Genomic DNA, 13,830 nt, shown 5'->3' with positions numbered 1-13,830 from the left:
CCAGAAGCAATAATCCAGCCACTAACCTGTAAATCCTGCATGGTCCCTTTAAATAGCGCTTAAATACCTCCAGGCACCCTAAGACACGTTCAGATGGTTGAGGTTAAGATTGTGCGTTGAGTTGAGCGTTAAGTCCCAAAATGGTGTCTGTCACTTTAAATCAGCATTGCACACTGATTGATTGTATCCATTCTCTCCTTACTTTACACGCTTCCGGCGTTCGGTATTTGCGCATGCTCTAACTCCTATACCAAGATGGCGTCTGGCGCACGTCACGCTGGAAACGTGTGTGCCCAGCCAAGACGCCATCTTGGATGTTGGAGAGGCCTTGTTGCGCCAAAACAGCGAGCGCCACACGACCCAATTTAATGCCCATTGTGTCTAGTTTTGGACTCTTCTTAAGAAGAATATGGATGATCTAGAACAAGTGCAAAAAAGAGCAACTAAAATATCTGGGCTCCCTTCCAAGAACTGTGGAGATGGATAGAAAGATTTTAGGTCTTTCTTCTGAGAGCACGGAGGATTAGAAGGGGCCAATAGTACTGGTATTTAAAATGGTTGATAGGAATTGACTGAATACAAATTAGTCTTCTTCGAACTGGATGTGGAACAAGCTTTGAAATAAAGGTCTAAACAAGGAAATTAAGGGCAGTTTGTTTCAGAAGGTAGTCAATATGCAGATTAAACTGCAGTCTCATGTCATTAATGCAATACTGTTGGACTCACTTTTAAAGCGGTACCCCACAAGAGTCAGCATATTTTCAAGCGGGGGAGCAAACTGGGGGGAGGGCAAGACATATTAAATAATTACTATGCCATATTAATAACTATTGATAGATTATTTACTGTAATTATTATTAACCAAAAACATATCAATTACTCATTCATCCAATTGCTTTTTTGGGACCTTGCTGTGTGCAGAACAGCTGCCACCTTCTTCTGCATAGCAACAGTGATTGTACTGCAAAAGTAATCCATTGTATGTGACCCACTTTGAGATGTCCTGAGAAATGTGATACGGTGTTCTATAAATGCTCTTTTTCTTCATGCCGTAGCAAAATGCTGCTTCATAATCACTTAGGTTAACAGATAACCTACTCTTCATTCCAGGTGTGACCGGGAAGGACGGGAGCATCGGAGGATTGTGGGAATGGAGCTTGATAAGATCAGTGGAACGCTGTTGGTCGCATTTTCCTCTTGTGTCGTTCGCGTGGTGTTTGCCCATTGTCAGCAGCATGCTGCCTGCATGAAGTGAGTCCAACCCATCATTCTGTGAAAGGATTGAAACTTTTCAAACACTGGAATAATAATTTCAGACGACTTTTTAAATGTACCGGTTTATTGCCCCAGTTCTGCTTTCATTTTCTCCCTTCCTGTCCTGCACGGGCTAATCTTTGCTTAGCATTCTTACCTCTGAGTCAGAAGGTTGTGGGTTCAAGTCCCATTGAAGACTTGAGCATAAAACCTAGGCCAACACTCCAGTGCAGTACTGAGAGAGTGCTTCATTGTTGGTGGTGCCATCTTTCTAGATGAGACGTTAAACCGTGGGCCCATCTACCTGCTCAGGTGAATACAAAAGATCTCATGGTGCTATTTGAAGAAGGGTAAAGAGTTCCACCCAACTATTAACCTAGCCAACACTCCTCGCAACCAACACTGCCAAAAACAAATATTTGTTCATTCATCTCATTTTCTGTTTGTGGTACAATGCTGTGAGCAATTGGCTGCTGTGTTTTCCTACATAACAACAGTGACTGCACTTCAAAAAAAAAGTAATTAATTGATCGTAGTGTTTTGGGGCATCCTGATAGTGTGATAAGGCCCTATATAAATGCATGATTTTTCTGTTTCAACAAGCACTGCTGAGATCCAGATTCTTCTCTCAAGCAGCTATTCTGCGTGAGCTTTGACAGTGAATTTCAGTTGGCTATTTGACAGTGGAAGGCATCACTCGAAGCCTGATCCTGTCCTCGTCAAACATCCACACACAAACTCATACACACTTCCCAACAGGAGTCACTGAATAGCAGTCGCAAGTCAGGTCCCTGGACATTTTTCCCCTGTCTCTAGCCTGGGCACACTGAGGCCAACTGTAGCACCTCAACTGCTTTTTCTCACCTGAGCTCCGCTAACTAAACACAGACTGGGAATTGTACTTGATCCAAATGCCTCACTGGACAGCGGATGCACTTACTAAGCCACCAGGGCAGGTCCTGAAGAGAATGTTATTGAGGCTGAAATGATGGTATTGCAGCATCAATACACTGTACCATGGAGGGGGGAGGGAGTTCTTTTGTTCACACTCGTGATTTCCACAAAAGGCGTTCCAGGACCTGGACAAGGGAGAGAATGTTCAGTCTGGAGGGAATAAAGGCAATAGTATGCTTCATTGGCTCACTTGGTAAATGCACTGCCCAGAATGGATATGCAGTCTGGATTCCTAGTCTGTGCTGAGTTGGCTCAGGATCGCCAGTGAACTCAATCTTGACAGACTCAGCTTCCAGTAGGACAGACAGTGGTCTAAATTTAGTCTTTATTAATTAGGAGAAAAACATCAGGTAAATTTTTAATATTAAACAAAAAAAAACTGATCTCGGCTGAGGCGGCAGTTGAGGCATTCCAATTAACCTCAAAGTGCCTGAGATATGGAGAGGAAAAGTCCCTCAGGGTTCCTGCTCCTGACAGATACCTTTTTGGAAAGATTCACATGCATAGATCCTGGGTGAAGACAGGATCAGGCTGAATTGTGATTTGCCCCCTCAGTCAGATAGCTGCTAATTGCTCACTGTCTCGGCTCACAGGTGAAGATGGGCAAGTGGGCAACAGACTGGAAGGAGCCAAATCCTCAGCAAATGTCAGTGCCTTTAGAAGAGCAGAAAGAAAAGGGGAACAAGAAAGAAAGTTGGAAATCTTATAGCTCAGTAATTAAAGGGTTTTGAGGCCGGTTCTTTCAAATTGGGCTTACTTTTAGCAACCATAAAACCAATGGAGCTTGAAGCATTGCCTAAACTTACTAGCAAGGCCAACTAAGATCTGTGGGCACATGCATCCATTTCAGGATGAATTCTATGCGTGCGAAGGTAATGCTCATTCACGCTTATGAGACTAGAATGCGAAGTCGCCTCTTCAGAATCTGGCATTTTTGAATGAACTGTTGTAATTTGCAAGGCCGTTAAAAAATATTAATCTGACAAACTTTCACAGAGCAATCTAGCACTAATCCGGACTATGGGCTGTATTTTAGCACCCGCGATCGGGTGCATTCCTGGAGGGGGGGCTCCGAAAATCGGGGATTCCCGGGGCGGGTCGGGAGCCCGGCTCCGGCCCGCCCACTTCCGGGTTTCCCACAGACGCGCTGACGTGCGCGCGCAGCCCCCACATGTGGGACTCCCGCCGGCAATTAAAGCTGGCGGGGTGACATTTAAGCTATTTATTTTGGTATTTCAGGTCGTTTACAGACCTGATTAAGGAGATATTTTAGGAGGGTTGGGATTTTACATATAACTGGGACTGTTTCCCGTACTGGAGGAAACACTCCCAGTTCAAATGGACGTGTTGCAGCCATCAGCCTGTGCCAGCTGCAAAGGTCCATTTGACAGGTGTGGGGGGGAGACCCTCACTCATTGCAGGAGGCCACTCTGTCACTTTGGACAAAGTTTGACCTCCACCACCCTCCTCCTAACAATAAAATTCACCAACTTGCAAACTTACCCCGGTGTCCCGGTGTGGACCCCCTCAGATGTACATCTTCCGGATGGGGGCCGCTGTAGCTGCAGTCATGACCTCCTCGGAGGACGAACAGCATCACCAGCCTCACCAGCCTCGCCATCCACGCCGTCCACCTCTGGCACGTGGAGCTCCACAACACAGTGTTGTGACACATCCACCTGCACCGCAGGAGGGAGGGCAACCGCAGAGAGACATGCGTCGCAGAGGGCACTACCCTCGCCACAGGGTCCACAGACCGAGGCTCAGCTTCCTGGACCTCTCTGAGCAGCAGTGCACATGGAGGCTCAGAGTCACTCGACATGTAGTCGTGGACATCTGCAGCCTCCTTCATGCCGAGCTGCTCCAGGCTGGCCCGAGCACCATCTTCTTAACTGTCGCTGTCAAAGTCACCACTGCCCTCAACAACTTCTGCTCCGCATCCTTCCAGGGTGCCACCGGGGACATGGTCGAGATCTCTCAGTTGTCTGCACAAAAGAGCCCTGCAAATACACCTACACCCACTCTGCAGTGACACAATGGGTGGCATCAGTTGTGGGTCCTCATAGTGATCCTCAGGAAAGGGCATTATTGCACAAACCAGACAAGATTCGCAAAGACATGGCAGTAGTGGTGACAATATAATATGTAATGTGAGTTGGTCAGAAATTAAATATAAGTAAAAACCATGACAAACCCACAAACACCCTTGTGCATCCCCTTCATGCTCACGACATGTTTGCCTTACGCTGTCTACTGCACATATGTGATGCATGCCCTGTGGATGCAGCACAGGTAGTGGCAGGTTGAGTTAGGCTGGCCGTGAAAGAGATGCACGAGAGGGTGAGTATGAGATAGAGCCATGAGATTGTATGAGGATTGGGTTGAGTGGTAGTGACGGGATGAGTACTGGCGAGGTGAGTAAGTGCAGGTAAGATGAGGATGAGGTTTGAGTGGGTGTGAGGGGTGATGTGACAGAGTAGTGTTGGCAGTGCAGAAGGAGATGTGGGGTGGGGGCGGTGATGTGGCAGACGGAGGGGAGGGGAATGAGTAAGTGTACTCACTTTGGCTGACCTACTGAGGTCATTGCAGCGCCTCCTGCACTGTATGCAAGTGCACGATATGTTGGTGGTGCAGGTGACCTCCTCTGCCACCTCGAGCCAGGCCTTCTTGGTGGCAGAGGCAGGCCGCTTCCTCCCGCCCGCCGAGGGGAAGATCTCTGTCCTTCCCCCTCCTCCTCACCCCATCCAGTACGAGCTGGAGTGAGGCATCATTAAACCTGGGAGCAGCCTTCCCCCTGGGCTGCTCCATGCTGTAATTTTTCCTATTTCTTGCAGCATCAGTCAGTGGAGGACTGTCCCTTTAAATAGAGCTCCTTCAGCTGACAGACCTTACTGCGCATGCGCAGTCCGCCTGCTGCGCAGCTCAGCAGCGGGGAACCCGGAACAAGAGGTAAGTGCATCCAATCAGACTGCGATTGCGTTCGGGGCAGACTGATTTCACTGGGCGCATTACCCACGCGCCCAATCGTCCCCCCGCCGCGAACCCGCCGCCCTGGTAATATCGGGCCCTATATGTCAATAGACGCCAGCACACCATTCACTGTAAACCGCAGAGAAAACCGCAGTACTGAACAGCAGGTCCATATTAGAATTCGCTGTTTCGCAACTCTGCCGATTGAAGCTTGACACATTTTTTACTGCCTTTCTGACGCTGCACAATGATGCGAAACTCAGACTAGGGGGCAAGAAAACGGGAAGGCAAAATTGGCTGTAGGACATCAGAGCTGAATCTGGAGGAGATTTTGGAGAGCACTCGGAAAGAAAAATGACTTTGCACTGCTGTCGACTGAAAGGAAATGTTAGCTTTGAATAAAAAGTCATGAGAGATCTGATAAGCATTTAATTAAAATGTGAAAAATAGAAGCTTTAACAGACGCTGAAATAATGGTAAGTTCTAAAGGAATTAGGAGCATAGCAATTAAATTTGATTCAATGTGAAATAATGTGCTCACAACTCGTCCAGATTGTGAAAGAGTTGGAGATTCCAAGCATTAGAACTACCTACTAGTGTAGCCCTTTCACCTCCAAGATCAGAATCTGAATCATATTCTGACAGCGCTGTGGTTATAGGTCATCTGAAAAATAAACCCTGACAGACTTCGGACAGCTTCCAGTAGGCCAGATAGGCCAGGCCAAGCCAGTTAGCATTTCTTCATGAGGAGAAAAATATGAGGCCATGTTTTAAAAATTAAAGAAAAAAGCAACTGATCTCTGTTAGGTTACAGCACGAGCGGGGAGGGGGGTGGTTATAATTGGCATTAATATCCCTGGGTTAAGGAGGAGGTTAAATGAGCCAGGGTTCCGATTACTGATCACGATCCAGTGTCTCCTGCTGAAAAAAATGTGCACATTGGGTAAGGACTGAGCTTGACTGTAATGCCCTCACAGTTAAAGAGACTGCCAAAGTCCACTGGCGAGCTCCCACATGAAGAGTGGCCATTTGAGTGAGGTGCCAAGAGGACTGCAAGCACCTGTGGAACCATAGCCCAGCAAGAGCTGGTGCCTTCAGGAGAGGATGGGAGAAAGTTGTGGCAGGTTAAAGGGGGAAGAAGCTTAATAATTAAATACCAACGTGCTTACTGTGAGCCTTGGTTCAGTGGTAGCACTCTCGCCTCTGAGTCAGAATTTTGTGGGTTCAAGTCCCACTCCAGAGACTTGAGCATAAAATCTAGGCTGACACTTGAGTACAGTACTGAGGGAGTCCCATGGCACTATTTTGAAGAAGAGCAGGGGAGTTCTCCCTGGTGTCCTGGCCAATATTTATCCCTCAACCAACATCACTAAAACAGATTATCTGGTCATTACCACATTGCTGTTTGTGGGACTTTGCTGTGCGCAAATTGGCTGCCACGACTCCCTACATTGCAACAGTGACTAAACTTTGAAAGTACTTCATTGGCTGGAAGCATTTTGGGAAGTCCTAAGGTTGAGAAAGGCAAGTCTTTTACTACACTCCTCTCCAGTATCAGAACGGAATCCTGATGATGGAATCCACACTTAAGGATGAGTCCTATGAGACACGTCACTAAATTGGTTGCCTGGGAAACCTGTTATGTTGGCACAAGATGGTACTCATCCTATCAGCTGGATCATAAACCAGTAATAGCATCAGGAAACATTACTGAATCTTCAGCCTTGAATTGTTGGACTGGAGCCGTCAGCTTTATATCGGCTCAGCGTGCACAGCCATCTTGAGGAGCTGCACACTATTTTACAGCACCAACCAATGTGAGAGGCTGGCGAAGCAGTGAGTGAGTTAGTCAGGAATGTTCTTAAGGCCTAACACTTCTCCTCAATCACTTAATGAACCAAAGGTAAAATATGCCTGCTCCCCATTGTCTCAGCCAGAAGAGCATAGTGTGGAGACAGGAGTGGAACTATAATTTTCAGAACTGACGGTAAAGATTGATTCAAAGGAATGAGTAGATCAATATATATGTGTCTAGGAACCTGGGTGGAATATATAAACATTGGCATAAGAGAGAACAAAAAAAAGCACAGAACAAGAAACAGTTAACTGGCCCATCGAACCCATTGCTTCCACAGCCCGTAACCCTTCACTCTCATAGACTCCACCCCACCCTCTCCTTCTACAGTCATGTACAATCTACCCTATCTTGACTCTACCCCACCCATTTAATTGTGTTCCACAGTCCAACCCTATCATGGTTTCCACCCTACCCATTTCATCTCCTTCCACAAATCAAGTACAATTTACCCTGTCATAGGCTTACTCCCCCCACCCCCAGACTCCACCCTACCCGTTTCAGCTCCTGAGAGACAGTTCTGTATGAATACTTCCTGATCTCTAAAGCAAATTACAGAATATGCCACCATCCTCACATCTCCACTATCCAATCTAAGCCTGCTGTGCTCCAGACAACATACCCACAAGCCCCAGAAGGAGCGGAACCATTGTATCCCAGGAGTATTTGATCATCTCAGTCTATAGCTGTGATAAACCCACCAGTTCCACCCCCAAACCATTATTCAACTGCTTATGAAGGAGTTAATTAACTCCATCTCAATTGCTTTTCCTGGGAGTATGCTTCACATATCCACTATGCCCTAGTTCCCTGGTGGCTGTGTACTGTTCCGTATGGAGCTGAATCATATCAGTCATTAAGGTCCCAGGTTCGATCCCTGGTCTGTGCCGAGTTAACTTATCTCAAACTCCACATTACAATTGGCCTCGGCATCCCCGGGCTAGAGGGGAAAAATCAGCCAGTCTTTCCACATCTGACCATTGTCCAGGACCTCTTGCTGGAAATTCATGTTTGGATGCCTGGTGAGAACTGGATTAGCTTCAGCTGCAAAGCCTCCCTACAGTCAAATAGCTTGCCAACACTTACTGCTAAGGCTTACAGATAAAGAATTACCACTAGAGTGAAGTGTCTGTGGAACCATACCCCAGCAAAAGTCAACACCTTCAAGAGAGGAGGAGGAGAGAAAATTTGAGAAAACAATCTTTGACAACTTGTATTGTTTTTTTTTTGTAACTTTGTCTAACATTAGAATTAATGAATTTTTCAAACGTTGTTTCTAAAGGAGCTGCATTGGCACTCGTGACCCGTACTGTGGCTGGGTTGGAGATGGAACATGTGCATATCTGGAACCTGGAACCAGGTAGAATCAAGTGACCTAACCTAAGCTCTATTACAAAATGGGAGGGGCTCACCATTGAAAAATGTACATCCCGAATTAATCGACCAGGCGTCTTAAAATATTATTTTCCAATCACTTTGCTCCGCGAGGTATTGTACTTTGTGATGCTGCTGGAGACAAAATACTTAAAAACCTGCAAGAATGCACAGCACATCCACGGACTATCTAACTCTTTGTTTTACATAGGGTTACCACCCTACCCAATTCTGGACCAGAAAATCGGGTCTTTTGAGTAGTGTATTTGGAAGCTTCTAAAATAAAAACAGGATATCAAAAGTCTGATTTTCGAAATGGAAGGCCATTATTTTTCCACTTGCTTTATGATGTGGTTACTGATTAAAGTTACGAAAGTTTGCAATTAATTTTTAATCAGCAAGCAAACATTAGACCTCAAGCCACAATCCCTCCTCATTCACCCCATATAATGTGGGCAACTGTGAGGTTATTCACTTTGGTGGGAAAAATAGGAAAACAGAATATCTTTTAAATGGTGAGAAATTATTATATGTTGGAGTTCAGAGGGATTTGGGTGACCCTGTACACGAAACACAGAAAGTTAACATGCAGGCACAGCAAGCAATTAGGAAGGCAAATGGTATGTTGGCCTTTATTGCAAGGTGGTTGGTGTACAAGAGTAAGGAAGTCTTGCTGCAATTGTATAGGGTTTTGGTGAGACCACACCTGGAGTACTGTGTACAGTTTTGGTCTCCTTATCTAAGGAATTATATACTTGGCTTAGAGGCAGTGCAACAAAGGTTCACTAGATTGATTTCTGGGATGAGAGGTTTGTCCTATGAGGAAAGATTGAGTAGAATGGGCCTATACACTCTGGAAATTAGAAGAATGAGAAGTGATCTCATTGAAACATATCAGATTCTGAGAGGACTTAACAGAGTAGATGCTGAGAGGGTGTTTCCCCTGGCTGGAGAGTCTAGAACTAGGGGACATAGTCTCGGAATAAGGGGTCAAACATTTAGGACTGAGATGAGGAGGAATTTCTTCACTCAGAGGGTTGTGAATTTTTAGAATTCTCTACCCCAGAGGGCTGTGGATGTTGAGTCGTTGAGTATATTCAAGACTGAGATTGATAGATTTTTGGACTCTAGGGGAATCAAGGGATATGGGGATTGGGTGGGAAAATGGAGTTGAGGTAGAAGATCAACCACAATCTTATTGAATGGCAGAGCAGGCTCGAGGGGCCGTACGGCCTACTCCTGCTCCTATTTCTTATGTTCTTATCCCCACCTCCATTTAAATTCTAAACATTTAAATTTGCTACTGACTAGAGCTGCTGTTTTGCACCTGAAAACTTGCTTCTCACCAGTGGCATTATCTTTCAAGAGCTTCACTAGATTGATTCCTGGGTTGAGAGGCTTGTCCTATGAGGAGAGATTGAGTAGAATAGGCCTATCCTGTCTGGAGTTTAGAAGAATGAGAGGTGATCTCATTGAAACACATAAGATTTTGAGGGGGCTTGACAGGGTAGAGGCTGAGAAGTTGTTTCCCCTGGCTGGTGAGTCTAGAACTAGGAGGCATAGTCGCAGGATAAGGGGTCGGCCATTTAAGACTGAGATGAGGAGGAATTTCTTCACTCAGTGGCTTGTGAATCTTTGGAATTCTCTACCCCAGAGGGCTGTGGATGCTGAGTCATTGAGTATATTCAAGGTTGAGATGGATAGATTTTTGGACTCTAAGGGAATCAATGGATATGGGGATTGGGCAGGAAAGCGGAACTGAGGCCAAAGATCAGCCATGATCTTATTGAATGGCGGAGCAGGCTTGAGGGGCTGTATGGCCTATTCCTGCTCCTATTTTTTATGTTCTTATGTTCTAAGAGCACAGAGTTTGTAAATAATGTAAATAATGTCCTCAACTGTGAGGAGAGCACACAGATGGAAACTGACTGAGCTGAAAACAAGAATTCATCCAATTTCCCAAAAGAAAGATTTAAACGCTTGAGTCAGTATTAAAGGACAGTTCTGTTTAACCTTAACATTTCTCAAAAAATAAATGCGTTTATAACCGACTCACTCCCAAATTTCACAAAATGACTATGTAATTGTCACCCGGGAGTCTTGAGCCCCGTGGGCACAGAGCGCAAACTGGCTGGTGATCAACTCTAGCCTGACGTTAATGGGCTGAAACTCACCTAAAGATTTCCCACTGGGAATCTTACTCTTACTGACATCACGTTTTACTTACTTCCTGCCTGAAGTTATCTAAAAACAAGCCATTTGGCGCAACTAGCCTATGTCAGCATTTATGCTCCACATGAGCCTCCTACCACCCCTCTTCATCTACCTCTATCAGTTTACCCTTCTATTCTTTTGTCCCTCATGTACTTATCTGGCTTCCCCTTAAATGCATCTATGCTATTTGCCTCAACTACTCCTTGTCGTTGAGCTTTCCTCATTCTAACCACTCTTTGGGTAAAGACGTTTCTCCTGATTTCCCTGTTGGATTTATTAGTGACTATCTAATATTTATGACTTCTAGTTTTGGACTCCCCCCACACATGGAAACATTTTCTCTGCGTCTACCCTATCAAACACTTTCATAATCTTAAAGACCTCTATTAGTTCTCCCCTCGGCCTTCTCTTTCTAGAGAAAAGAGCCTCAGCCTCTTCAACTTTTCCTGAAAAGTATATCCTCTCAGTTCTGGTATCATCCTTGTAAATCTTTTTTGCACCTACTCCAATGCCTCTATATCCTTTTTATAATACGGAGATCAGAATTGTGCACAGTACTCCAAGTGTGGTCTAATCAAGGTTCGATACAAGTTTATCATAACTTCTTTGCTTTTCAATTCTGTCCCTCTAGTAATGAACCCCAGAGCTTGGTTTGCTTTTATTATGGCCTTATTAACCTGTGTCGTTACTTTTAGTGATTTGTATATCTGTACCTCTAGATCCCTTTGTTACTCTATCCCATTTAGACTCTTATTATCCAAGCAGTATGTGGCCTCCTTGTTTTTCCTACCAAAATGCAACACCCCACACTTATCTATATTGAAATTAATTTGCCAATTACAGGCCCATTCTGTAAGTTTATTAATGTCTTCTTGTATTTCATGAATGTTGCAGGAATAGCTTCACTCATGAACACGGAGCGAAATTCACAAAGCAGTGGGATACTGGTGCACGAATGCTTAACATGTCCGTGTGAAAACCATCTCTCCACTAATTTAACACACGCTATTTAAAATAAGTAGGTTATTGACTCCGCCAAAATAGCAAAGGCAGGAATTTAAAACTGAGGCATTAAGCACTTGTAGGTTAATATCCCACATTGGGATTACAGGGTAGATGGGTGGAATTTTAACCACCCCCAGGATAGGCGGAGGGAGGGAGGGTGGGGTAAATACTTTAAAATGGGAAACTCGACCAAAACCCGTCGTGACGCGCCTTCTTCCGGTTTAACCGGGACGGGTTGGGGGGCGGCCAAGTAGCCTCCCCTTGAGGGGGCGGGTCGGTAATTTAAATATGTTAATGAGGCTGCATGTCTCAGATTTTAGCAGACATTTAGATTTAACGCTGAGGGCCAGGCTTCCCAGGGCTTGGGAAATCTGGCAGCGGAAGGGAAGTGAGAACGACCGGATCCAGCAGGTAAGTGCTTTTTATAGCACTGCTTGTGAGCCGGGAGGAGCAAGAGTGCTTCTCCCCAGCACTCCAAGCTAACCTGCTTCCCTTCCCGTGATCTGCAGGCCAACCCACAGCCGACCACCCCCACTCCCCCAGCGAATGGCCTTCCCCCCCCCCCGCCCCCCGCAATCCGATGCACCCTGATCTCCCTCCCCTCTGCGATCTCTTCCCCCCACCCCGCGACAGCCAGTCTCCCAATCTGACCAGCTGCCGACCGGGAAACAGAGAAAAAAAATTCAAATGAGGTCCTGCCATTAACCTCTGCCTATCCCAAATTTCCATGTTTCCCGGCTGCTACAAGTCCCCCCTGCTCCTTCCCTGACTCGCCATTATAATCGGGGTTAATGTCTTTATTTGAAGAGAGGCTTTCCTTTTCCCATTTTCTTCCCTTTTCATCTCCTTTCCTCCAAGTACCTCACTCAAATGGACATTCTTCATGTTTCAGCCTTAACATTGACAATGACAAAGGATCAAGACAGGATCAGGCTGGCTATGGTGGATCCACCACAATTGCCAAACCTGTCAATCACTCACTGCCTGGGCTCATACTTGAAGAATGATGAGGCACCAGAAGATGTTCAGGGAACTGTATCCAGCATGAGTTAAATTCAGGAGGGAGCAGAGGAAGATTTATTTTTTAATTTACTATAATCTGGATAGTAGCAGATTATTTCAATCTTTCATATTGTTTCCCTTTATGTCTTACACCTCAGTTGGAATCAATGTTAAGAATGACAAAAGAGGAGGCTGTGGATTATTGCTACACAGATTATGGTGTATAAACTGTCAAATGTTCTTCTTTGTTGTCCCTACAGTATTCCATTTGAACAAGATGTCGAGCACGGAAATACAACACACCTGGGTGACTGTGAAGGTAAGTTTGCGCTGGACGTTGGTGCATCTTTAAAAATAATCTCATTACCCCTGATGACTCAGTGGAGCAATGAACTGGTCAATGTGGTGATGAGCCGTATAGATCATAAACACCTAGGTGCAAACTCTCAGTCTGTGCTGAGTTAGCTGATATCAAGTGGGGCACCATAAGCCCTGCTAAAATTGGTCCAAGTGCCCTATGTTAGGGAGGGGGAATGTCAGCTAGGATTCCCTCACCCCAACCAAGGCCGCATGGAAAATGCATGCGGCCTAGCGCCACTCTGATCTTCCACTGGATGTTCAGGGCGACGCCACTGATGCGCCCTTAAAGACGAATGCACTTGCCACAGCCATGCAAATGGTCTCGTCCCTAGGAGTTTCTCTGGGTCTCTGGCCTGGGGCTAGGGTAGGTGGGGGTTTTACTCTGCTGCACTTGCGTTGGCAGGATGGACGCTCTGAATTTCAAGGCCTGGGAATCCGATATTGGAAAGTGTTCCATTTCCCAGCTGTGACATTCTTCATTTTGACAAGTACAAAATTCACCTCCAAAAATCATTTAATACTTTGGACAAGCTTACATTTCACTAAAGAAAACACACAGTAGAAAACATAATTTTTTGTCATGAATTCCTGATAAGTGAACCCAATGTTGAGGAAAACAGATTTTCTGATAATTGGAATTGACTGTTTCCATGGAAGCAGACTAATTTCTTTACAAACTAAAATGAAACACCTTCATTCAACATAAGTGAGACATGACCAATCTGTGTAGTACAAACTTGTGCCAACCCAGGGGAGTAAGTGTAAGGAGAATTTTAATGAATATTTATGTATTTTTATGGATTTATACACTGTACAATTCAGAAAGCAATTAATTTAGAAGT

The 13,830-nt window shown here is 45.3% G+C and overlaps 1 protein-coding gene across 1 annotated transcript in view; it reads left to right on the top strand.

The window, feature by feature from the left end:
- LOC137299736 (semaphorin-6B-like) overlaps positions 1-13,830 on the top strand; it is a 403,979-nt gene that overhangs the window by 382,666 nt on the left and 7,483 nt on the right. The window contains exons 15-17 of the mRNA XM_067968676.1: positions 1,111-1,251; positions 8,316-8,393; positions 12,889-12,947. Coding sequence (XP_067824777.1) covers positions 1,111-1,251; positions 8,316-8,393; positions 12,889-12,947 — 278 coding nt within the window. The remainder of the gene's footprint in view (positions 1-1,110; positions 1,252-8,315; positions 8,394-12,888; positions 12,948-13,830) is intronic.

The sequence above is a fragment of the Heptranchias perlo genome, chromosome 29, assembly GCF_035084215.1.
Source record: "Heptranchias perlo isolate sHepPer1 chromosome 29, sHepPer1.hap1, whole genome shotgun sequence".
Lineage (NCBI taxonomy): Eukaryota > Metazoa > Chordata > Chondrichthyes > Hexanchiformes > Hexanchidae > Heptranchias > Heptranchias perlo.
The sequence above is the reverse complement of the archived record's forward strand: the minus strand, read 5'-3'. Positions and strand labels throughout refer to the sequence as shown.